We start from the raw sequence: 27,208 nt of genomic DNA, 5'->3' as shown, positions 1-27,208 counted from the left end.
AGCACTTAACATGGACAGCTATTCTATACAGGAAATAAAGCAGTCATAAAGATAGTAGAAATCACCAGGGCGTGAAACAAAGATCAAGTTGGAATCATGCTGAGTCAAATGCCAAAGAGTACAAATGAGTTTTGAGACGGGTTTTAAAATTGGGCAGCGAGAGGGATTGCCGAATGTTCAGTGGCAGGTCATTCCAGAGAAGGAGGAGCGAGGCCATTTCAAGATTTGGAAGCAAATAAGATCTTGAAAAGTACTGTAAAATGTACAAAGAGCCAGTGAAGGGATGCCAGAGTAGGTGTTATGTGCTCCCTCTTACGAGTACCAGTTGATGGGTTAAAAGTGATCGTTTGACCTGGTTCGTGGCTCTTCATATAGGTGTTAGAAGTGGGATGGTAAAATCAGTAGGAATATAGCGAATTGCTCCAACACCAGTCAATAGGTGAGCAGCAGCATTCTGGACCAGCTGGAGACGCTTCATGGAGGATTGTCTGACTCAATAGTAAAGCGCATTACAGTCATCGAGCCGAGATGTAACAAAGGCATGAATTACTGCTCCAAGGTGCTCATGAGAAAGGAGAGGGTATATTTTGACAAGCCGCATGAAATGAAAGAAGCTCGATTTAACAACAGCACCAATTTGTTGGTCAAGTTTAAAGTCACTGTGCAGTTTAACACCAATTTTGAGACTGTTGACTGTACATGTATGAGATGTACATGGGCCACTGGAACCAAACAGGATCAGTTCTTTCTTCTTTTCATTGAAGTTCAAGACATTTTGCGCCTTCCACGTTTTAATTTCCTCCAGACGGATTCTAAAGTACATTAACTCATCCTTTTACACGGAATCACCTTCCACAACATCATTAGTGCCAATGTCACTCGGAATTCTTTGTCTCATCTTGAAAGGGAGAACCCAAACTCATTCCAGATGCTCCTATGAGTAATTTTGTCCTTTCTTACACTTGAAAGGTGAGAACGTAAATCGACCAGTAAATTGAGCTGGAATTATCCATCCGCCAATTTTTATGGTTGATCCTTAACCCCATGCACCAGAGGAAGGATCATCCAATTAGGATCCGAGAAAAAAAAGGGGGTTCTATCGTCGGTATGGCAAATGTCTTTTCATCCGATATAGACAACGCCACAACTGTCCACTGATGATCTTGGAATCTACGTTTGAGCAGACATTGCCAACTTGCGTAATTCTCAAATATTCTTTGCCCTTTCTCATTGCTCTTTAATGATCCTTAAAATGTCATCATGTGTAGACAAGCAAATCTACAAATCTCACTTAACGGGCACTTTAAGTCATAATTCCCTCCATTCGTGCAGGCTATGCCTCATGGATTTTCTTTTAAAGTAGATGACATCTGACCTCTTTTGTAAGAAAAAAAATAACAGGATCCAGAAGTATTTCCCAACTACAAAGCCACGGCAAATTTTCTATTTATTTCAAAAGTTGTCACCGCAAAAGTACCTCTTTGAACAGTTTCCGCTGAGAGCCCACAGCACGGGAACCGCACTGGTCAGGGTGACAAATGACCTGCTTATGGCGGCAGATGCTGGTTCTTTATCATTATCCCCCTCCAACTCCCCCGAAACGCCAAATTGGTCCATCAAGTGCTTGCACCAACCGCACCAGTTGACTAGCACATTTGACCTGCTCTCCTCAAGTCCCAAAGACCAATCAAGATATTGTCTGATTGTATCTTTAGCTCCACTGCTACTTGCCAGAGGAACATTCCCCTCGACATTCCCCTCTGCCCACGTCATAAAGGAACTCAAAACTTACATTTTTATAAAAAAAAAAACGTCCGTCAAAAGCGGCTTTTGCCTCGAAACCAGAAGTCAGTTCAAATAAAATTGAATTAACTTAAAGCCTCAGCCCTCAAGTTGTAAAACAGTCACCAGACTGATAAATTCCTCATTCCCACACCCTCTACAGAACATTCCAGACGCACTTCAGCATAAAGGTTTTGTCTCAAAAAACTTTACGCCAAAATGGGTGGGCAAAGGTAAAAAAACGTGATTTATTATGACATGAATGCATATTAGCAAATCTTTGCAGCTCTAAGAAAAAAAAGAAGTGACTTAACTGCGACTGGCGTGTTCAGTTGGTGGTTTTGTTTCGCTTGAATCAGACCTTCAAGTTATCCATCCATCCATCCATTTTCCAGACCTCTTTATCATCATTAGGGTCGCAGGGGGTGCTGGAGCCTATCACAGCCATCTTCGGGCACTAGGCAGGGGACTGCCTGAATTGCTTGCCAGCCAATTGCAGGGCTCAAAGAGAGAAACAATCATCCACGCTCACACTCACAGTGAGGGACACTTTGGAGGGTTCAATCAACCTGCCATGCATGTTTTTTTAGAATGTGGGAGGAAACCGGAGGACCTGGAGAAAACCCATGCGGGCCAGGGGAGAACATGCAAACTCCCGGGTCTTGAACTCACGACCTCTGCACTGTGAAGTCAGCGTGCTAACCACTCAACTACCGGGCTGCCTACCTTCAAGTTAAAGAGAAAAAAAATACAAACACCATGACAACCCTAAAATAATGGGGAAAAACTACTTATAATACAACAAATACAAGTCTTCATCCATACCGACACCAAGGATGTATATTTCTGTATGTAAAAAAAAAAAGCTAATTTTACCACTGAATCTGTCACGTTCTGGTTGGCGACCAAGGGGTGGTGCTGGTCGTCCCGGTTCTGGTTGGCGACCAACCAGAATGTGGTACGTTCCAATCAGTGGCAGATAAAAGGACTCCCGGCACGATCATTGGTTGTCGGGTCATTGCATTGTGTAGTGTGTATGTGTTTTCTGCACCCTGTCAGGTTTGTTTCATCTTGGCAGATTTTACTCATGTTTTTTTTTTGATACTTTGTATTTTTCTGTTCGAATGACTTTGATGTTTTAGATTTTGTTCCTGCTGACTTTATGTTAATACAATTTCTCAAATACAACCTGATGCTCCCTCCTGCCTGCTTATTTTGGGATCCACAACCATCACCGCCTCGTAAACCGTGACAGAATCTTTATCCATACAAAACAATTAGTTAATCTCTTCAAAACGTAACCAAGCATGCTTTTAGTTACGCAAATCAGAGTCCAGGTGATTCAATGTGGGTGGATGTATGGGGATCTTTAGATTGATTGATTGATTGATTGATTGATTTTTAAAGCACTCTATTTACTTGGTGATCCAGAAGTATCCGTGTACGTACATTGGAAACACACCAGCTTGAGCTATCTTGGTGTGATTCTGTAAAACTGAATGCAGTACATGACATACACTGAGGGTTTTTTTGGTGCATCAGTTGTAACAGAGCATTAAGCCCCCCCACAGTCATTATGTCAACCAATTGCAGTCACATAAATGCTCAGATAAGCAAACAAGCGAAAATAAGAAAAACAAAAAGAGAAGAAACCGCGTTCAGATAAAATGAAATGATTATATAAATCGCAAATAATTGAAAACGGAATTTGCCATGAAATTAATTATCCATGTGGGGGGTTATAGAGCATACGGGCGAGCGAGTGTGAGTGTGTGCTCGCGCACGCAAGCTCAAGTCGCGCGCCCTAAGTGTCTGCCTCTCTCTCTGCGTCGCCCAAACTCGCAGCTGATTTTTCTCCAGCCCATCATTTGAAAAACTGTCACTCCGAGTCGTCTTGTTTGTTCTTCTCACGGTGAAAAAGCAGCAGCATCCTCAGAATTTCAGTAGAACCGAATTGGAACGCACTTGCAGGTAAGCAGTATTGACGACTTCATAACACGCGCAAATTATTGTTGATATTGTGAGAGGAAGTGTCACTCACGGATTCGAAAGTGGATAATAATTAAAAACTAGGTTACGCATGAATGCTTTAATGATCGTTTAATCTCTGCACGTTTTAGATTCAATTGGATTGCCTGTGCCAGTGTTCAAGTTAAAAGCGACAAAGGATTGATCAGTAGGATGGGCGTGCCTGTGCAAATAAAAAAAATGATAGGATCCTCATTTGCATTTTGTCAGATGATTTTCAGACTTTTCATCAATAAGATCTGAAGGGGCACGTAGGTCCCCCCCCCCCAACATGCACACACATGGGGCTTGTGCATATGTGTAGCCCCCTCTCACTCCTCTATGTAACTAAATCATCCTTTCAGGATGTGTGGCACAGATGATGACCTGGATGATGGCGGTTTAGTCGATGAAGATAAGGAAGAAGACGTGTGGCTGGGCGAACGAGTAACGATGCTACCCCCTCCCGTGGCCCGTAGCGGGGGTTCGGCTTGGGGTACCCGCAGGAGCAGGTCGGGTTGCGTTATCTGTGGAGCAGCTCTGGTCCTGTGGAACTTGTGTGTGATCCTGGCTGGTGCTGTGCTCCTGACGCTGGTCTTCTCCTTGGTGTTGCTGCCAGCAGTAGTGCTACTCTACGCTGGATTCCTGTGCCATTCCAGAGTGAGTTGAGTGCAGCACACAATCAAAAACATTGAGTTACTCCAGAAACTCATCTCTGCGGCAGTCTTATTCTTTTTTATAACTTTTCAGCATCCAACGCGTTTCTGCCCCGCTCCCCAAAAAATATACAGGTAATATAATAGTTTACACCAGGGGTGTCAAACATACGGCCCGCAGGCCGGAACCGGCCCCCAAAGGAGGTTTAATCAGGCCCGCAGGATTTTAAAAGTGGGAAAAATGCACAAACGATATGGAATTCATATTTTTGATGAGGTGCGATTCAAGGATTGTCCACTAAAGGGCGGGGTGGTACTGTTACAAATATCAGGAACAAAAACAACGGTTTGAAAATTCCTTTCCTTATAAATATCATTTCATTTTAAAGTGCATTAATATGTTTTTAGATACCAATTTATTGTTAAAGTTTTGTGCCGTTGTAGACTCATTGGGATCGGTTGCGATGCATATACAGTGGGACCTTGTTTTTTTTAACTTAATTGGTTCCCAGACAGTGTGTAAGGCGAAAAGTGTGTATCCCAAAAATTAATTTCCCATAGGAAACCATTAAAATGAGAATAATCCGTTCCCAGGTCCCCATAAAACATAATTTTCTACTTTCTAATTTTCTAAGCCTTAAAACTACATAAAATATACCTTATTTTATGTATAATAAGTGGGCTATCGTATTATGATTAAAGAAATAAACTGTACTGTACAATAAAGTCATTTTATTTGCCTTTGTGATGGTCATTAATGGCTTGATGGAATGGAGTGGCCGGTTTCCTCAGCATTAAACACTTGATGAGGAACATAGGCTTCTTTCACCATCTTGAGGAATGATCCCTTGTAGGTGCTTACTCTGTGATAATTGTATCTAGTTCTTCATCAATTATGATTTTTTAGCTGGGTTGATAGCTTTTTGCATCAAGTGTACAGGTGACTTGTGCGGCTTATTTGTGGAGCCTGATTGATGGGATATTTTAACCTTCCAGTCTACACTCTGCTTTTGACCTATCAAAGTTGAAATGGGTCCAAATTTCACTGTTTTCTATCCATTTTCTCACAATTTCACTTTTGTTTGTTTTCTGTAATCTCCATTTTGTGTGTGTGTTTTCAAAACTAATGAAATACGTAATATTTTGGTTATTTATAGCATGTATGGTATAATTTTAATAGTCCGGCCTACCGAGGTCGTCTACCGACATCTACCGAGGTCATACGTAGCCCAGGATGTGAAATGAGTTTGACACCCCTGGTCTACACAGTATATTATTGGTCACATTTGCTTGCTAAGCCATTGTCTTTCTTCACAGAGGATAAAGAATATGTGCTTTTGAGAGTTGATGTCTGTGTCTCCAGGTGTTTTTTTTACAATATATCAATGGACACTACGGGCTCTATTTTTATAGAATGGCTCGTGTTTGTAGGTGAGTTTGGGAATTTCATTGCTCCGTTTGTCTTCGAAGATCTTCCATCTCTTTTTCACAAAAGCTTCATTGGTCCACGCAACAAGCCCTGGTTACGACAGACCAAGCTGGGTTGGTATGGAAAAAACTCAACTATTTATCATTCTTTTAGGATGCAAACCACCATTATTAAGATGCTTGGCAGAAAGGCCCCTGGCGATCAATAAGTCGCTGGGTGTAAAATCCTTCATTAATATTCCATTGAGTTGTGTAAAAGGTAGAAAGCCACTTTTTCAGTCATGAGGGAAGGTGTTTCTGTTTTTGTGCCGTTCACAAATTTTGTGAACGTCTGTCCTAATCCTGCCCTGGATTAATGATAATATCCACAAGCACGTTTGGAAATTTGGTTCATCTCTCTTTTGCAGTAAGTATATTCAGCATTAAATGAGCTAAAGCAGGTCTAAGTTGTGGTGCAAGAGGTGGAATTTGATTTTTGGGGATTTGGTCAAAGTGCAGGCAGATAAATTCTGAGCTGCGTGGATGTCATCATATTTCATTCATACCTATGTCAACTGCGCACATCATACAAATTCATTATTAACATCTTTATGATACGTATTTCAAAAATCTAAAATAATACAGAAACCAATGGGAAAAGAATTTGTATTTTCACAAGTGTCCTTTTCTTAAATGAAATTCTCCAATTGAGGGGAAAACTCAAACTACCATATTTTGGGAAGAGTGGGTCATCCTGACATATGAAACAAACACAATAGACTGGGGAGTGTTTTGCTTTTCATACTCTTGATGACAGTCAGACAGTTTTGGATGGTTCTACTTTCTCCAGCGAGTCCACCAGTAGAATAGGCAATTCACTGCCAGATGATGTGCAAAAATGCGTCCACTCCAGTGCCAGGGTTTTTGTCATTGTCACTCAAATTTCAGGACCACAGAATATTGAGTTTTAGGACTACATAAACATTCAATTCAGTGTAAGAAACCGTAGACTCTCTTCTTTCATCGGATAAAAAGAGTTAATTCCTAAGTTATATGGGTCTGCAGTTATATGAGCTTGAAATGGGGGTGGCTTTACAAAAGGCAAATGCTGCCCCCTCGTGGGAGGGAAAAACATTGCTAGAGGTCTGACCGCAACTTGATTCGCAACCCCTCACAAAACAAAACTCGAATAAATTAAATAAAATAATCAATTAAATAAGTTAATTGAAATACCATAGGCGATTCGTTATTTCTATGGCATTGACAAACACCTCACGAAATTGCAAGTTGATAATTTTAAAGCTTTTTCTTTGATATTAAACGACTCATTGCATTACAAGCAAACACTGTAAGCACCCACAACGGACGGACAAGGTATGAAACATGCCGTACCCTGAAGGACTGACAGATTTAATTCTTCGTGTTCTTGTGAATATCTACAGTGAATTTCATTGCATAAGCCAACACCGGCCAACATGCAACCATTGCAGATATTATATATCGCAACCGCATGGCAGTGTGGACAATGAACGCAAGCAAGGCAATAAAATATTCTGATCAAAATTCTCAAGTGAATGCAAAAGAATGACGGCGCAAGCCGGAATCAATCACACTTTTGGAATGTCAACCCGTCTGGCAAAGGAAGCAATAATGACTGTAGAATCGATTGCACTGCAAATGGGTGTCTGAAGGGCAGCGCTGTGTCTGGCTCACATATCCGAGGTGGATTTAAGAGTGTCTTGTTGCCACTTTCCAAAAAAAGTTGCGCTTCAGCTTCATTGAACACTAAATCAGGGGCTCCGAACTGGCCTGACTTCTCATAATCATTCCATATGGACATGCCGCAGCGCAAATCAAGAAAATACAGTATTTCAACATTCCGACGTTGTGAGAACACGTTACAGTTTGAACCTGACATTACAAAATTTCACAGTTTTACCGTGAAGCAAAAACAATGAAAAGAGTGTGAAGAAAGGGGGAAAATATGATCTTTCAGAGCGGACAGAAAAATGTACATACAGTAAAGTCTCGTTATATCGATATTCAAGGGAGTCCGAAAAAATATCGATATAACCGGGACTATCGATATATCCGACCCTGTTTGCATGTAATTTTCTCCGTACGTGCATAGAATTAGTATCGATATAACCGGGACTATCGATATATCCGATATCGATATAACGAGACTTTACTGTATTACTAAATGTAACATTTTCAAAAGATAAGAAAACTAGAGTTTTTTAACTCATTCACTGCCATCCCCGAATTTATTCGGGAATTGAAGAAAAAGCGTGACGTAGAGCGCCATTCCCGAATTTGTTTGGGTTTTGGTTTTCCTAGGGTGTGGGGGGGGGCGTCAATAAAGCGTTGGTCAGCCCTCTGGCAATGTTTTCCCCTCCCACAAGGGGGCAGCATTTGCCTTTTGTATAGCCACCCTCATTTCAAGCTCAGATAACTACAGACCCATATAACTTAGGAATTAACTCTTTTTTTCCGATGAAAGAAGAGAGTATGGTTTTTTACACTGAATCGAATTTTTATGTAGTCCTAAAACTCAAGATTCTGTGGGTCCTGTAATTTGAGTGAAAATGACAAAAACCCTGGCACAGGAGTGGACACATTTTTTTGCACATTGTCTGGCAAAGTTCATTAACATTCGTGAAATAAAATACCAATTAAAGGACAAATCAACCCCCAAAATTCTTTTCAAGAAATGTTCTATGCAGCCCCACGAGTATAGACACGACATTCTGATTAATATTGTGGCATGGAGTATGACTGAAGCAGTAAAATCCACTTGCTTTTGCCCATCTCAAGGGGCGGCCATTTTTGCCAGTTGCCGTCCACTGAAAATGACATCACAGTCGCTCACTGCTCTTGTAACGACCAATCATGACTCAGCTTCAAAAAACACGTAAACATAATTTTTGCTGACTGACAATTCCTTGATTGTGGGATGCTGTGTGCATGTTGCTCGTCTGTAATAGGTTGCATGTGACATACTAAATGCTGGATTGACAGGTCCAATCAGGCGGAAATTTGTTTGTGCAGGTGGACCTCCCCATAACCGGAATTGATTGACAGCTCAGAGAGTTGGTGTCAACTCTGAGAGACTTGTTTTCTCACACTTGACTGCTCACACGACATCCCCCATATATAAACACCAATTCACCCACTTTACACCAATTCACCCACAAAATCAAAAAGTCGCGGCTCTCGGGTCATACATGGAACTTTCATCTATCTGCTGTGACAATATATATATATATATATATATATATATATATATATATATATATATATATATATATATATATATATATATATATATACACACACACACACACACACACACACACACACACACACACACACACACACACACACACACACACACACACACACACACACACACACACACAGTATATATTCAGTATTTAATTAGTAAAAACAATTTCTAACTTGTAACATTAACGTACAACTTCTTACACTTTTGTTTAGGTTCTAAATATGGGCATTTAGGTTGGCAACGGTTAGCATAATAACCTCACATTGCAGAGGTATTGGGTTCAATCCCGGCAGCCTCCTTCCTATGTGGAATTGGCATGGTGCGTGGGTTTTCTCAGGATATTCCGGTTTCCTCCCACATTCCAAAAACATGCACTGGAAGCTTATTGAACACTCCAAATTGTCCCTAGATGTGAGCGAAGATGGTTGTTCATCTTTGTATGCCCTGTGATTGGCTTGCAACCAGCTCAGGTTGTCCCCCGCCTATTGCCCGAAGACAGCTCGGTAGGCTCCAGAATGCACAGTTTCTATTTCCTGAATCTACAGTGTTTTTGTTACATGAAGAAATTGTGTGTTTCCTGTTCATTGTCATCATCGTACCCACACCACATGACTTTTTTCTTATAAAGACAGGTAAAAAAAACAAGCAATGACATCTGTCCTCCACTCCCACACCATTCTCCTATGTCCCCACAGATACTGGACGGCTCGTCGGCTATCTGCAATTATCTGGATGACAACAGCTGCTCAGCCCTCATCATCCTGGGATTCGTGATGATGTCGCCGCTTGTGGTAGTGGCGGCAGCAGTCTTCTGCGGCCTGCTGCGAAGGTTTCGACTACTGCTTTTCATTCAGCCAATCAGTCGTGCACGATACACAGGGAGGCTGATTGACTGGATGGGTAACGTCCACGCCTGGGTCTGATTGTTGCATTAAGGTAGTGACTAACAGGCATGGCATGCTGAGTCAAGGTTAGCTTTTTCTTACTTATTATAGTGCCGAGAGAAGTGTTTGAGCCGAGGCATATTCTTAGAAAAACCTCACAGCACCCTCTCTGAGGTAAGCTGTGACTATCATGGCGTAAAACCATCATTAGATAATAGAAGTGGGCAATATGACAGTATAATGGTTGTTTAATGGGTGCCAAGTGTTGGAGTAGAGTTTGATCACCAGATTGTTTTGGCTCACTCTGATGTCGAGTGAATTGCTTCATGTATGCATTATTACAATTCTGCTGTACATGTAACAGTACAGTAAAATGCACGATGAGTGTAAATTATACTCATTATGTTAGTACCAGGAATGGAAAATCTAACTAAACAACACAAATACAGATTGTCGTATTGAGCACTTAAATTAATAACAGCAAAAAAAAATTATATATATATATATATATATATATATACAGTAAAGTCTCGTTATATCGATATTCAAGGGAGTCCGAAAAAATATCGACATAACCGGGACTATCGATATATCCGATATCGATATAACAAGACTTTACTGTGTGTGTGTATATATATATATATATATATATATATATATATATATATATATATATATATATATATATATATATATATATATATATGGTTGCCAGCCAATCACAGGGCGTCAAGTGTGCATGTTAATATCAGGCTGGAAAGATGGCAAACGTGTCACAGGCGTACTGAGACAATAGAACAATTCCATTTGAAGAGCAATGCTGAATGTGGATTGGATAACTAGGTTGCATGAAACAGACTTGATAAATACTGTGTATGGCTTAAAAATGTCATTGTTTCTTCACTGCTTGTGTATAATGTTACAGTGTATATTGTTTTATTCTTTCTTTTTGCAGGAATATTCATAATGATATGGGAACAACAGCATATTGTCGGGCTTTGAGAGGATACATATATCTGTGTGATGAATAGAATATAGAAAAAACATTACGGTGACTGAAAAAAAAATACAGATAGATACATTTAGTCAAATCCGGTAAGCCCTATTATTTCACCACTAAATTTGTATGATTACTGACAAGTTTGTTATCTCAAATGACTTCTGAGGATGACCAAGCAAATAAAATTCTCTGCATAATGGTTCCAACAAAAATGTGATTTGCACATGCTCTGCACACCCAACAATTTTGGATGATGAAGCGCTCAAGTGCATAATTACCAGCAGCCAGCGTGACACGTCTCTCTGATGAGAAACACTTCCTGGGCAGGCCGCAGGTGTGGGGAAGTGAAGACTTTTAATTAGTGCAATGAGGATCTCTTGTTTTTGTGATCCATTCAAGGGCACTCATCCACCTAGCTTTTGCTATGTCAGTTCAGTTTTTGATGAAACGTAGAAAATGGCAAGAAAGGCTCTTTTTTTTTTAAATAAATTCAAACTTCATATTTTCATATCACCCCAGGACTTGCTGCACATATTTTGCCAATATAATGTGACCTCGTCAAACTCAGGCAGACTGGGCGGGCTACCTGTCGATATTCTAGTGCAATCGTTGCATTTCAAGTGAATGAGAAGAGCCATTTTGTTGATGTCGGATTGAAAATTGCTTGTGATCACACTCACAGCGGCAAAGCCCTCCCTCTTGCTTTATCGGCAACATTGGCTTCAAAGTGAATTTGTGTTGTTCATTTGAGTAATAGTTTGCCCATGGGTGAGTCGAGTCATTCATTTGGAGACGACTGTAATGACAAAGGTCACATTTAAATAAATCTGCATATTGTCAACAACCAATACTCCCATTCCTGAATGTGTTGTATTGCAGATGTGTTTCTCATCACCCCAACACCCTCATTAATTTCAGACTGGCTGCACAATATATTACTTTGTTCATAACAACGCTGTATCATCTGCGCTCTTGTTCTCTGGTGCTTTATGAAGCACTCAAGCTAAATCTATAAGCCATTTACGGCTCATTTCCCTCTTGTGTACAGCCATAAACACAAAACACACACACAGACGTTTATCATGGCCACGACAATGCCACCTTTATACCCTCCATTTACAACCTCGCCATTCGTAATTAGCTCTCCCCTGGGAGAAAAAAATATCTTTTTGATTGTTTCCTACAGCCCTCTGGATTTGCTTACTGTGATAACATCTTATGATCATGATAGCGGCATTCGAATTTGATTTTGCTGCAAGGTTTACATAATTGCCTTTTGCAGAATTCCCATCATATGCCTTGACTATAAAACTCCACGCAGCTCCAAAATCACCCTTAAAAAGCTATTTTTTCTTTCTCTGTAGTTTTCTCGAATATACAGTAATATACAGTAATATGGTCTCATAATTGGCTGGTATACTCGGGAATGGTCATGATTGCAAGGTGGTGGTGGTCGACCCCCCCAGAAAAGTAGGCAGGAGCAGGGTGTGTTTGCCAAATTATATTAAATAAAGTCGACAGGAACAGAATCTCAAACAGCAAAGTCATCCAAAGTAGCAAACAAAACCATGAGTAAAACATGACAAGATGAAACAAACCTAACAGGGTGAAACAAACAATGACCCGACACTGAATGGTGATTCCTGGAGTCCTATTAACTGCCACTGATTAAAACGACCAACACCTATGCAGCTGCAGGCGAGGCCCTGCAGTGCCACCCGTTGTTCGGTAACTGAAACATGATAAGAATTATATTTCCTCATTGAAATGAATGGAAATGTCATTAATCAGTGCCATCCTAAATATATACATGTATATGTAACATGTTTTAATTTGAAAAATCGCACTCTATAATATTCCACTTAATAAAAACATACAGATGTGACACGAAAAAAAAAGTACGATGTTTTTGCCACATTTTTTTCAATTCAATGAACACATGTGCATTAACACATTGTCTCCTGCGATGCAAAATTTAGCGGCAGATCTGTTGAGTCTGCTTCTCCTCTCACCCAACAGAGATAAGAAGGGAACAATGTGAACAGATAATCTTCCTTTTCTTTTCCAACTTCTGCTTCGATAATCTCCCTTTAGTCCACGGCATTATAGCTTGGCTTGTCGCGGGAGCCTGTAGGTCTTTCTTGTTTTGTCACATCGAAAATCCATCTTCCATGTTCCATTTCTATCTCATTACAATCCGTCGCCCGTGGCAAGTACATGAAAACAGGAATTGGGGGAGGCTATTCATTAAATACTGCTTCCAAATTCGACAACACGGCCTAGCAGCATTCGGGTTCGGAAAGCACAGGAGCACCATAGGTCAGTCAAGAAATCATATTCACCTAATTTGCTAATTTCCCCATTGTGGGACGAATAAAGGTTTTCTGATTCTGACCTAAGGTCTAAAAAATAAGGACCTATGTCCCAATAATATACTTTCTACGCCATTTTGTGCCTCTTTTTTTGGGTGAGAGATTTCCCCCCAATGTTGCCAAAATGGCACGAAATAAATTCTTTAATTGATTGCATACATGTATGCTTTCCTCTTCAGAACTATTTGAATCATATTCATAACTGGATGTGTAACAAGAAAGCATATTCTCCGAATCTGAAGCCATTGTTTTGATTCACTAGCAATGCAAGACGTCTTGGCGTGAGGTCACGAAGTGGGGGCGGGACTTTCTGAAAATGCCCAATTCGCAGCTCAATTTTTTGCAGATTTTGGTCATTTTAAGTCATTTTTATTGATGTTTTGCATTTCACTAAAAATATCATACTGCGTGTTTTGGATATTTTAGATGCTATAAAACGTTTTTCTGGTGTCAGTTAAAAAACAAAAAAGTGACGTCGGTTGTCCTTTAACATATAAGGCGCACCTGCGTATAAGGTACAGGGTCTTCTTTTGAAGAAAATTAAAGATTTTGGATGCGCCTTATACACCGGAAAATACGGTAATACTAATATTTACTCGTCAGTGTGGTGAGGAATGATTCCTTTCTGGACATACCGTGTCTAGCCGTGGATGATAGCCAGCCAATCGTCTCATCTCATAGACGAGCGTCAGCGCGAGGAGCGGAGTTGGTGACATATCCGCGTTATCCTGCACGGAATAAGAATAGATGTGGTGAAGAATAGCAGCTATAAAACGTCACAAAGGCCAAATCCCAAATAAACAAGAGTTCAATCAAACATTCTAGCAGCTATGGATTTTCAAACAAACCTCAGAGCATCTTTTAACAGCCCTCAACTTGTGTGATTATTGCTTTAATCGGAAGCCAAGCGGCAACTCTGTGTGCACGCGTCACTGTTTGTTCCTCTCGTTTACTTTCAAGTCAACACTAAGGATCTAATCAATGCAATGACACCAGTGGTCATCCCTCCCAAAATGCTGTCATCATCGTTGCTGCGGTATTTGCATAAAACAACACACGTTGGAGCATTCAAATACGGGCTCTAAAAGAGACTAATGCGTCAGGTTCACTCGCATGAATAAATAGGACAGATAGTGAAAATGTAAAATGCTCCAATGAGTGTGAATGTGAATGGAGGGGTTGTTTGTCTGTACAGACGCTTCCCAATTTACGAACGAGATACGCTCTCCAACTTACGAACGAGATACATTGCGAACGGTCATTTGTAAGGTGAATTCGTTCGTAAGTTGCTTCAGTGCTGTATTTTGTATGGAATGTATAGCTTATATCTAGTTAATTTTCGAGAGTTGTAACTTTTTTTCTACCGTACGGCTAGATATAAATTTTACATTGACTTATCTATTAATACAAACTGAACTTGCAGAGACATGACTCATCATCATGAAGTTAAACAGTTGAATGCTGTAGCGCAAAGTCAGCACAAGCGTCAGAATTGACCACTTATTACATGAGTGCCACTCTTCCAAGTTTGGTTAATGTTACAGAATGAAGGGAAATAAGCAATACTGAGATTTTGAGCTAGCTGGTAAATTGGTTTGTTAACATACTAGAAGAAATGAGTCACTAAAGGCAATGAAGGATTCTGAGATGTGCCTGGCAAAGCCCTTACAGAATTTATTTGAAACCAAACTTTGTACTGATAAGATGATGGTGATAAAGAAGTTCATTTCACATGTATTTTATTTTTGAGTGATTTTAGTGACATTTGCAACAATATTTTTGTTATCTCTCTTGGATTCGATTGGATTTACCTTTATTAGTCTCACAGTGGAGAAATTTACTATTCATAGTATTTTGCTGCTGAGGATTGGGAATTTCTCATACATGTTATGTCTCACGATTTGGTTGGGAGACTCCCGATTTTGACCACAATACTCTACTTATAAAGAAACTACTATTCGCACAATACAGACAGTTCATTTGTAAGGTGAAACAAAACAAAATGTAAAAAATAAAACAATTTTTTTATACTAATTGCATGTATAAATAAACAATGAAAGCATTTTTGTGCTTTATTTACTTCTAATTTACATTTTTGTACGGCTCACTTTATTTTTTCACACGCACCACAGTCGCAAGTACGAAAATCTCCCGATTTATAATTTCTGAAATTTAACATGTATGATTTCTCCAATGTGAGACAAATAAAGCTCATCACATCTCATCAATATGTGCGTTTAAAGGGCTTTGAAAGACACACCTGATGAACTCCCGTGAGATACAAATTGCCGTGGGTGTGAAATATGAAAGTGAACACACTTCTGTTTGTTTCCACCTCTTGCTATTTTTTTTCAGAACAGCGGGTTAAACACATTTGCACCGTCTCATATTTGTAAAAACAGACGCTATGTTCTTTTACATGTTTGTCCCGACAAAGACAAAGTTTATTACTACTTAGCAATAGAGCTGTGATGCCACAGGTCCAGACAGGCATCAGACAGAGGTCGAAAAACATACCCGCACAAATCTCCCCACCCCACACATACACCCACACGCACACACGCGCGCACGCACGCACACACGCACACACACACACGCACACACACATAGACCATTTACGACAGACGGCTACATCCGTACCAGTCTGGATGAATAGTCAAGTCATGTCAAGCGCTTCGTAAATTGTCTTCCTCCGCTCGTCACTTCAAAGTTGTCTGAGGGTTTTCCTTAATATTAATAATACATTTCATTTATAAGCACCTTCCTTGCCACCAACACACATCGCATAAACAATCCACAACGTGGAGGAAATGCATAATAACACAGTTAAAGGGAATTTCCTGAAAACGTGGTGTACGACAATAACTTACGTGAAAGGGGATTCGGACTAATTGACTCACCTGTGGAAAGCATTTCCACATGGGACTTGCAGACCAATAAAGTTGCAACGTAACGTCGTAATTCAGATTTTTAGGGAGAATATGGTGCGCCGCGTTTACCCTCAATTTCCACCGTTTGTACTTTCCGATATTACTTACATTTATTCTAAAATGAATACAAAAACACACACTTCTTCAAAGTACGGTAGGTTGGACATTGCTACCACGTAAACGTCACTGGCGATTACTTCCGGATTAATGACGTATTTTAATTTGAAATCAAAATGGGCAATATTTTTAAAATGTATGTATACGTAATTCTTGAAGGGGGAATAATAATAATAATAATAATAATAATAATACATTTCTTTTTTAAGCGCCTTTCAAAACTCTCAACGACACTTTACAGTCAGTTATGCCACAATATTTGTCTAATACATGTACATTATTTAAAATGTGTTGGCAACCATTTTGTGACATCGATAGGCAATTACCTTTTCAGATGGTTATCAAATATTTCCAGATTTTTCTGTCCACTTGACATACCATTTTATCGTTTAATTGTTTTGTATTTATTGCGTGAAGTGTTTTTCGTGCAAATTACCGTGATAACGTTTTTACGACTGCATTTGTGTAGCTTAGTTAACCAATCTGTCTTGATTAAAACTAATAGGAGCTGTTTGGAATGAGGCGTACAGGCGCAGGATAATCCATGTGGCGCAGAAAAAATAATAATATTTGATGGTAATAGCTCTTCAGCCTACACATCATACAAAATTCCTTTTACGGGTTCATTTGTCAAAGATTAAGACTAAATGCATGCTGAATTTACTGTACCGAACAGAACGAATGAAAAACAAATGGCCTCTCAATTTCATTGACTCTTTGATTCAAATTAAGGAATGATTTCAAGGTGGTTAAACTTGGCAGACTTTGCTTATGTGAGCAGAGAAATTCCCACCCGGATATGTGATCAAGTAACAACAGACTCCAGCAGCATTTTGACGTGTTATCGTTTCATCGGCCTGCCAGGACATCCTCCTCTTACCCATAATGCACCGCTTCACTGTCTGCGGGTTTATGCGTAAGAAGTGAGACAAAAACTCTGATAACACTTAACTCTTCTTCATTTTCCAACACCAAACAAATAGATTCAAATACTTTTACAGGTACTATTTCACAGCCACTAGATGGCATATTTGCATAGTTGCTGAGGATTACCCTATATTATACTGTCATGTATTAACCAGTGTTATTGCCAATATCTTTTTACGGTATCATGACAGTATTATTATTCTACAAAACAAAATGTTTCACCAAAATCCAGAATGAGTGTAAACAAAAAAAATAATCAGAAAACTGAATTATTGAGTAAAAATGTCCAAAAAGATTTCTTGAAACAATGTACTGTACTTAGAAGGAGTTGAAAAAACAACTACAGTACATATATTGTATATGTTGACCATGTTAGTCAGACAAAGTGAGCACAGTGGGTGACTGGAAAGCACATCATCCTCACAGGGTGCAAAGTTCCACCTCCACCCTTCTGCGAGGAATTTGCATATTCTCCTTGTGCCTGTGTGGGTTTTCTCCGGGTACTTCTGTTTCCTCCCACATTCCAAAAGCATGCACATTGTTAATGGAACATTCTTAGCTGTGAGTTGGTTGTGCGTCTATGTGGCTCTGTAATTAGCTGGCAACCAATTCATGATGTACCTCGCCTACTGCCCGCAAACAGGAATACGCTCCAGCATGCCCATGACCCTTGTGAGGATAAAAGGATTAGAAAATGACTGGATGAATCCTTCTATTGCCCCAAACTTGTATCTTTATCATGACTTTAAGAAATCACTGATTACAAGAAAAAAAAACAATAAAAATCAAAGGCTGATAGATGAGGTGTCAATCATTTGCCGGGGAACACTGATTGCAGTCACACCCCTGTGGTCTTGAGATGACTTGTCACCTTAGACAAAGCTATAAGAGAATATCCACCCACGGACTTTTCAAGAATAGATGGAAATCATTAAGAAACATTGTACAGCTCCGAAGCTCTCAAAAATTGCAAATAATATTGCAATTTTATGAGGTTATAATGAATCCACACGTTCATTTAGTAAAAATTTGAACAGTTTAATCACAGTATTTCTTAAATTTATTCAAGTCGCAAGTTATTTCCTGACTAACAACATCATATAGTGGACCTGTAGTAAATCATACCATACATGCAGCTGTGGATTGATTCAGACATAGCACGACTGAAGGCCGAGGAGTGAAATGCACAGCCAGCCACTGATAAATACTAAAATTACACTCTCAAGTCCAGCAGCAATGTTGGCTTTTTTTCACTTGCTAATGTTATCTTAACACTGTTAGTGTGTTGAAGCTTGATATGTTTTCTCTGACAACTCTATGCTTTCATAATTTAATCAGAATGATTGGCCACGTCTCAGAAATGCAGATTCGCATATTATGAACGTGAGGCTACGTTGAAATCAATCTAGTTTTAACACCACAGAAATTCCTTCCTGAAATATTTTATGAACTCCCTTTTTTCCCAACTACAGGTCACGTGACAACGTACAGTATTAGTTCATTACGTGCCATTTGTCTTTTCCACAATGTTTAAATTACTCCAAATATTTTCATAAAAAAACAGAAAAGTAATTTGAACCAATACTACAATGAAAACTGTCAAAACCACACTCCGGTACGTGAACGCATCTTCGTGTGATGTTTACGTTTCGTGATAATTCACAATTTGTATTGATCGTGCACGGGGCGTTACTGAAGAGTCGTGTGCAGTCTGGCCTTTTAATGTCCCCGTTAGACCTGTCATGAATCATTGAATGACCGCGGGCAACAACTTGCCTCCCTGTTACATGTCAGAGCAGCTAGACGACGCGTTCAAGTACCTCGGAACACTTTTAAACGGTGATGTGCTTCCTGGACCAGCACGAATAGGTGAGGAGTAAGAGTTGAAGGTGACTCCGCAGATTCGTGCCTGACTAATTAACACTTCGACACTTGAAGGAGATAAGGTATGCCGTGTTTGACCAGCTAATGAAGATGACTATTTTTCCGGGTTGTGTTTTTCTGTGGGCGATGTTGCAGCCCGGCAGTTCGCAGCTCGTTGAGTTACCTGACTCAGGTGAGCGAGAACGTGCACACCGTGATCATATCTCGACACACTCGTGCTCACAATAAGTATATTTTTATTTTGATTTCAGCAAGGGGACGTAATTCCTCTTGACTGTCATTTAATTAGGACTATCAGCACCGTCTAAAATTGCCAATTATACCCCCCACCCCCGCCCTAAAAACGGACTTTTTTATCAAGGTATTTCTATTATATTATTATTTATAAAAAAACATACGATCAAAGTAAAATAAAATTGAATGTAAATAATTACTTTCCCCCCTTTGCCTTAATTCAATGTTCATTGTGTTGCTCCTTCAGCTGCATGCTAGTTAGCTACCTGGGAGCATTGTAATGCAGAAATAAATGCAGCTCATTACAATTTAATAGTAACCCACAGTAATATTAATTGTTCTTCACAGAGGATAAAATTATATGACGGTGAATACTGTTAACCCATTCACTGCCAGCATGCAAAAAATGTGTCCACTCCAGTGCCAGTTTTTTTTTTTTTTTTTCATTTTCACTCAAATTCCAGGACCCACAGAATATTGCGTTTTAGGACTACATAAACATTCAATGCAGTGTAAGAAACCTTAGACTCTCTTCTTTCATGAGAAAAAAAAAGAGTTAATTCCTAAGTTACGTGGGTGTGGAGTTATCTGAGCTTGAAACGGGGATGGCTGTACAAAAGGCAGTGAATGGCTTAAAAATGAGTTAAAATCGACTCACATTTTTAGGTACTACTATTTAGTGCGATCAATTCACAATTGTATGGTAACATATTTGCATATGGGAGGTAAACTTTCATCACTCTCTGATTTTAAATGTAGCCAAATTCAATGGGTGCAGTTCTAGAGTAGTTTCAATAGGTTAGTATTGTTACATTTTTTTGTGGGTGACGCTATTTAAATAAACGTGTCTAACAGACACCTTATTTTATCATTTCGGTAATGAATCCAAGTTTGGATTGCAAATTGCAAGTTTGTTATCAATGTCAACGAAGGCTACTAGATTCTTAAATTCCTTCAGCGGCACTATTTTTCTCCAAACCCCGTGCTCTTTGTTACCTTGAGATGTATTTTCAGACATTCCCTTTTTTTGGTGAGGGAAAAAAATCCCCAAACATGAGATCGTACCATAATCACTTTAAAAAAAGGCACATACTGTCTATCTTTGTGTTCATTGTCACTTGTTAGGGAAGGTTTTAATTGCTAGGCGTCCCAATACTTTTTTTTTATTCTGTGGAATTTTTTTGGCATTTCGCGTATTCACAGATGAGATGCTCAGATTCCACCTCTGTTTTGGATGAATGCAAAGATGCAACGTTTCATTCAAGCATCTCCATAGAGAGGAGTCAGTTTAACCCTCATCTACTGGTGTGTTGTGTCTGTCTCCTTTTATTTTCACCCAGCTTCTTCTCTGAAACCCCGAAAGGTATTTGGTTTATGAGCAGTTGTCCTCCATTTTCACTCTTTTTCAGCTGTTTAATTTCCCTCTCCTTTAAAGAATTGATGATTGTGGATAATTACTGCAATAAAATGTTTCACTGAGATTTCAAAAATAGAGGATATGGACTGCACAAATTCGAACACGCCTTCGAATTGGAAGATAAAGTTGTGGCTCCAGGAAATACTTTTGCGGTCTTTAAGATTAAAAAAATGTACAAGAGTAAGCGATCAATATCTCAGCTTTCATTTCCTGGTATTTAGAACTGCATCTGGAACACATTCTGTAGAACAGGGTTGTCAAAGTAATTTTTTGCAGCGGGCCAAATTGTAGTTACCGTTTCCTCTTAGGGGCCGTTATAAATTTGGGGAAGCCATTAGAATGTTTAATCCCCTCCACATATTACATACACAACAAATTAATGAATATCTAGCTTTCAAATTTGAAGTACAAATAATGACTGTTATTGGGGTTTACATCGGACAATTTAAAATTTTGGTTTGGACATCATGGAATTTCACAAGTTTGACTTCGTTTCGCGGGCCGAATAAAATGATGTTGCGGGCCAGATTTGGCCCCCGCGCCTTGACTTTGACACCTGTGCTGTAGAAAATGGCACCTTTTATTTTAATCCACTTATTTTACAAGTGAGCTAATGTATAATGAGACTTCGTCTTTCTCCTGTTTAGTCTTGAACTGCTGTGAGGGCGATATTCTCATATTGCTCGACTCCTCAGGAAGCGTAGCCAACTACGAGTTCTCACGCATGCTGGGCTTCACCGCCGAGCTTCTTGAGCCCTTCTCACTAGGCCACGGCCACGTGAGGGTTGGACTGCTGCAAGTGGGGACCAAACCAGTCCTGGAGTTTGATCTGGATGTCCACAGCGAACAGAGAAGTCTCCAGAAGGCTCTGCTCGGCATCACACAGCTGCAGGGGAGCACTAATACCGAGGCGGCGCTACGGGTAGCCAAGCGGCTCCTGGCAGACACGCGTGTGCCGAAAATACTGCTCTGGCTGACGGACGGCGTTCAGCTGGGGAATGTGGACGAATCCATAGCGCAGCTGAAGGCGCAAGGGGTTGCTGTGTTAATTGTATCCTCGGTGCACGGTGAATTCCATGTGTTGCAGCGTGTGGTCTCACCGCCTTTGGAGTCTCACCTTTACTCTGTGGACATAGACAACATTGACATCATCACGGAGCCCATGAGAGAGGCTATTATAAGTACGTATGTGTCAATATTTTTGGTATCTGGGTCCAGTATATATTGTGTATTCATTTATAATAGTTATTTCAGTATTGCTGTACATGCATCCAGAAGTCATTTGAGAATTGGAGTTTAAAGGACAACCGACGTCACTTTTGTGTTTTTTAACTGACATCAGAAAAACGTTTTATAGCATCTAACATACCCAAAACACACAGTATGATATTTTTATTCAAATGCAAAACACCAATAAAAATGACTTAAAATGACCAAAATCTGCAAAAAATTGAGCTGCGAATTGGGCATTTTCAGAAAGTCCCGCCCCCAGTTCGTGACGTCACTCCACGACGTCTTGCATTGCTAGTGAATCAAAACAATGGCTTCATATTCGGAGAATATGCTTTCTTGTTACACATCCAGTTATGAATATGATTCAAATAGTTCTGAAGAGGAAAGCATACATGTTTGCAATCGATTAAAGAATTTATTTGTGCCATTTTGAGGCAACATTGGGGAGAAATCTCTCACACACAAAAAGAGGCACAAAATGGCGACCTCCTGTGTCCACCTCTGTTTCCACGGGCTGATAAATTCCTTATAAGGTGCTTGGTCGCCCTCTTCTGGCCTTCTGGCGGCTTTTGGGTGCAACACAAGGTCCCCAGACCTAACAAATACAGCAAAACACATTGACGTGATGGAAGGACCGCTACAATGCATCTTTTTTACGGTCAGGGGCGGTCCTTCAGTGACATCACGTATGGACTCGCCACTAACTCAAAAACAAGACTTCCTAAATATTCAGCGTGAGTCTTAAAATGGAAAATATAGCTATATGCTGTGGAATCTTTGTAAAATACGCTCAGTAGAAGTTATTTGAAGCCGTTTTACAAATTATGGACGCAACTTGTCCGGAGATGTCGGTTGTCCTTTAATTATTTAATTACAATGTATAATCTACTGTATTGTAATTTTGCTTACAACAAAAAATTCTGGTATTTTTTAATCAACCTAATTCATATAATTCTTATATATATATATATATATCTTTGTCTCACTTCCAGGAATCCTTCGAGCAGAGCGTCTCCGCGCCACTCGTGTCACATCCCACAGTGCTGTACTGCAATGGCGTCCCGTTTTAAATTCACTAAGTGGCTACTACGAGCTGTGGTATAACACTCTTGGGAGTACACGTGCAGAGGCGAGACATATTCTCCAAGGAGAATCCAGCACGGTGGAGCTGACCGAATTGCGACCTGAGACCACCTATTCCGCCTTCCTGCGGCCTGAGTCCAACAAGAGGCTTTTTAACACACTCAACGTGAGCTTCACAACGCTTCCCGGTGAGAATTTTATCATAACATGAATGCTGAAGGACACTGGTGTGAGCATTTTATCAATTGTCATCACCCGATTCCACCTTCTCTTTATTGGTACTCTTCTACGGTGGTGTGAAAAAAAACAATCACAAAGACAACAAAACACTCGTGGTGTTAAAACGTTAACTCAGTTATGCTTAAAACATAATGAAAAAGTACCATGAGTGCTATACGGGCTCCCCCTAGTGGCATGCGAAAGAATTACTACCTTCGTACTGTATTTAACTCATTGACTGCCAGACGTGCAAAAAAATGTGTCCACTCCAGTGCCAGGGTTTTTGTCATTGTCACTCATTCCAGGACTCACAGAATATTGAGTTTTAGGACTACATAAACATTAAAAACACCGTAATGAACCATAGACTCTCTATTTTCATCAGAAAAAAAAGAGTTAATTCCTTAATTATATGGGTCTGCAGTTATGAGCTTGAAATGAGGGCGGCTGTGCAAAATACAATGCAATCCATTGGTTTATATAGCACTTAAACAACGGCTAAAGCTGGAACAAAGCGCTAACATGGGAAAAAAGGGAGATGTTGCCCCCTTATGAAAGGGAAAAACATTGCCAGAGGTCTGGCCAACGCTTTATCAACACCCAAGCAAGAAAAAAAAACACAACCCAAATTAATTCGGGAATGACGCTCTGTCATATTTTCAATTCTCGAATAAATTCGTTTATAATAATGAATGAGTTAACTTTTAAATTCAATAATATACTGTATTTTCGTTTGTATTTCAATGAATTTAAATTTAAAATTTCCACCTAATGCATTTTTTTTGTATTTTAATACATGTATTTTTATAATAATAATAATAATAATTAATTTACAATAATCTTTCAGAGCACTCAACGACACTTTACAATGAAATGAACAATAAACACCACAACAATAAAACCATAAACAATGAACAAAAATATGTATTTATTTATTTATTTATTTATTTCCTTTACATATCCCATTTTCAAAGATTTTTTTTTAATTCCGAGATGCAATTTAATTCTTTATCAGAATCATCATTTTGCCTCTTCCGATACTACCTTCAGGCATTTTAAGCCCAGCTGTGGTCTCAGTGCATGATTCCGGACCCGGTCAGACACGAGTCAGCTGGGGTCCTTTGCAGCCAGCTCTGGTTCAGAGATACAAGGTGGAGTACGGAGCCATTCCAAGTGGAGCAGTACACACCGTGACGGTTGAAAGTCGCCAGAATTTCACTGTTCTCACCGACCTGGAGCCAGGAATGGAGTACCTTGTTACAGTCAGCGCCATGTACAAGAATGGCAAAGAAAGAGCCATGTCCGTGAAAGCATGCACTCAAGAAGGTTTGAGAACATGTCATCTTGCCTATTACATTTTAAAATTGATTTGACAAAAAAAACATCAACTTGATTTTCAAGTTTAAAGGACAACCGACGTCTCCGGACAAGTTGTGTCCATAATTTGTAAAATGGCTTCAAATGGCTTCTACTGAGCGTATTTTAAAAAGATTCCACCGCAGATAGCTAAATTTTATGTTTTAAGACTCGCGCTGAATATTCAGGAAGTCTTGTTTTTGAGTTGGTGACGAGTCCGTACGTGACGTCACTAAAGGAACGCCCCTGACCGAAAACAAGACACATTGTAGCAGTCCTTCCATCACGTCAATGTATTTTGCTGTATTGTTTGGTCCTAGTATGAATCGATTTTTAACTCATTCACTGCCAGACATGCACAAAAATGTGTCCACTCCAGTACCGTTTTTTTTTTTGTCATTGTTACTTGAATTCCAGGACCCACAGAATATTGAGCTTTAGGACAACATAAACATTCAATACGTTAGAAACCTTAGACGTTTTAATTTCATCAGGAAAAAAGAGTTCATTCCTCAATTATATGGGTCTGGAGTCATATGAGCTTGAAATGAGGGCGGCTGTCCAAAATACAATGCAATCCATACATAATGGGTTATATAGCACTTTAACAACAGCTAAAGCTGGAACAAAGTGCTAACATGGAAAAAGAATGCTGCCCCCCTTGTGGAAAAGGACAAAACATTGCCAGAGGCCATGGGCAGCGCTTTATCGGCACCCAAGCATGAAAAAAAAAACAAACAAAACCCGAACAAATTCGGGAATGGTGCTCTATGTCATATTTTCAATTCTCGAATAAATTCATGAATGGCAGTGAATGTGTTAAAAATCTGGTCAAGGGCACATTCTGAATTCATCTATCCCGCTTTATATCTTCTTTTTAACCATCAGCCGCAGCTTTGCCCGCCCTCGCTGACCTTCAGTTGTCCTCTGCGACCCATGACAAGGTGCAGGTAGAATGGAAGGCCAAGCATCAGGGCCTGAGAGGATTCTGGCTCAATTTTGAGAAAAGGGGAATTTATGAGTCCTATTCTACATACCTGCCGCCGTCCTCGCACTCAACGCGACTCTTACATGTCGCACCGAGCAGCCGCGTGTGCGTGTCCCCCGTCTACGGCTCGGGCCGAGGGGAGGGCATATGCTGCACAACAGAAAAGTGAACAGATTATAAGGTTGGAGCACAATGTATCTTTGGTTCTTATTTTTTTGACCAATTTTCTTGTGAAAATGTATATCCGCTTCCCTGGATTAACGAGAGAATGCTGGAAACTCGCGGATGGTGAACATTCTGCATTTGGAGTGTCAAGGCACAAGATAACATGTGCAAGACTGACCCACACTGTGTTTAACTAACAAGTTGTCATCCACCATAACCTCTAATAAACCCAGAATAAAATATTTGTATAAGTATTATTACAGTGAGACCTCAACTTACAAACACCTTAACTTACAAACTTTTCGTCTTACAAACGTCAAATTTATGAAAATTAAACCTTATAATAAGCACTATTTTCATAATACACACCCACCACGGCTGGCGGAGTGATCTTCGGCGGAAGCACACGACCGAACAGCACCAGAGGTTAAGTTACCAACAGTCCTTATGGAAGGTGACTCTCCTACCATAAGCCATCAACAACCATCAAAAAGGTAAATAAAACTTTATTTTACAGCAGTTTATTTCTTTAATTACAGTCCTCGTGTAATGTGCATTTCTTTCCAAACAGCAATTCCCTTTGACCTTCGACCTCCAACGCCATTCCATCAAGCCATCAATGACCATCACAAATGTAAATAAAGTGACTTTATGATACAATGCAGTGTATTTCTTTCATTACAATACAATAGCACATTTATTATACATAGAATAAGGTATGTTGTGTGTAGTTTTAAGGCTTATTTAGTTGAAAAGTATATTTTATGGAAACCCGGAAACGGATTATTCCCATTTTAATGGTTTCCTATGGGAATTTTTTTTTGAGATACACACTTTTCGCCTTACACACTCCGCCTGTGAACCAATTAAGTTCGTAAGTTGAGGTCTCACTGTGTCTTATGTTTATTTATGCTTGTGTTGTTCTTGTATTATTTTTCCTTTTGTTAAATTAAAGTAAAATAAAGAAACTACTGTGTTGCGTCTGTTCCTATCTTGAGTTTTCGATGGAGAATCTTGGCATAAAATCCACAATTACCTTATTGTTCTAATACGTCTGTGTAAGCTCTCAGTCGTACAGGAGTGGTCCATCGATGAAAAGGTTTCTTCCCGTCATTTGTACTTCTTTGAAGGTGTCGGGACGTTTCGCTTCTCATCCAAGAAACTTCGTCAGAAAACGAAAGTCTTACTGGTAGTTTAGGCCCCATATATATATATATATATCCCTACTGTCCAAAAATGGCGGTGCCGGACTCTGCTA

At 39.7% G+C, this 27,208-nt stretch overlaps 2 protein-coding genes and 1 long non-coding RNA gene across 5 annotated transcripts; 2 read left to right on the top strand and 1 right to left on the bottom strand.

Annotated features, from left to right (window-relative positions):
• The first annotated feature begins 3,513 nt into the window (after positions 1 to 3,513).
• tmem88bl (transmembrane protein 88b-like) lies at positions 3,514 to 10,502 on the top strand. 2 transcript variants are annotated; one of them, XM_089010197.1, is made up of 4 exons: positions 3,514 to 3,753; positions 4,155 to 4,449; positions 5,877 to 5,987; positions 9,837 to 10,502. In XM_089010197.1, the coding sequence occupies exons 2-4, from the start codon at positions 4,156 to 4,158 to the stop codon at positions 10,062 to 10,064; spliced, it is 633 nt and encodes a 210-aa protein (XP_088866323.1). In that variant the 5' UTR covers positions 3,514 to 3,753; position 4,155; the 3' UTR covers positions 10,065 to 10,502. The 2 variants fall into 2 exon arrangements, with proteins under 2 accessions (XP_088866323.1, XP_088866324.1); XM_089010198.1 differs by lacking the exon at positions 5,877 to 5,987 and having other exon boundaries at positions 3,539 to 3,753.
• Positions 10,503 to 11,106: 604 nt separating this feature from the next.
• On the bottom strand, positions 11,107 to 16,493 carry LOC148890138 (uncharacterized). The gene is made up of 3 exons (XR_016116625.1): positions 16,298 to 16,493; positions 14,033 to 14,125; positions 11,107 to 13,207 (listed from the first exon to the last, which is right to left on the bottom strand). It is a non-coding gene; the product is annotated as an uncharacterized LOC148890138 (long non-coding RNA).
• A 2,638-nt stretch (positions 16,494 to 19,131) lies between these two features.
• LOC148890137 (von Willebrand factor A domain-containing protein 1-like) lies at positions 19,132 to 26,204 on the top strand. Of its 2 annotated transcripts, none has more exons than XM_089010718.1 (5): positions 19,132 to 19,317; positions 21,554 to 22,087; positions 23,132 to 23,410; positions 24,492 to 24,767; positions 25,686 to 26,204. In XM_089010718.1, exons 2-5 carry the CDS (start codon positions 21,631 to 21,633, stop codon positions 25,952 to 25,954), a joined length of 1,281 nt encoding a protein of 426 aa, XP_088866844.1. In that variant the 5' UTR covers positions 19,132 to 19,317; positions 21,554 to 21,630; the 3' UTR covers positions 25,955 to 26,204. The 2 variants fall into 2 exon arrangements, with proteins under 2 accessions (XP_088866844.1, XP_088866843.1); XM_089010717.1 differs by having other exon boundaries at positions 19,132 to 19,427.
• The last annotated feature ends 1,004 nt before the right edge of the window (positions 26,205 to 27,208 follow it).

Source organism: Hippocampus bargibanti, linkage group LG12, assembly GCF_051943395.1.
Source record: "Hippocampus bargibanti isolate YZ-2025 linkage group LG12, ASM5194339v1, whole genome shotgun sequence".
Lineage (NCBI taxonomy): Eukaryota > Metazoa > Chordata > Actinopteri > Syngnathiformes > Syngnathidae > Hippocampus > Hippocampus bargibanti.
The sequence above is the reverse complement of the archived record's forward strand: the minus strand, read 5'-3'. Positions and strand labels throughout refer to the sequence as shown.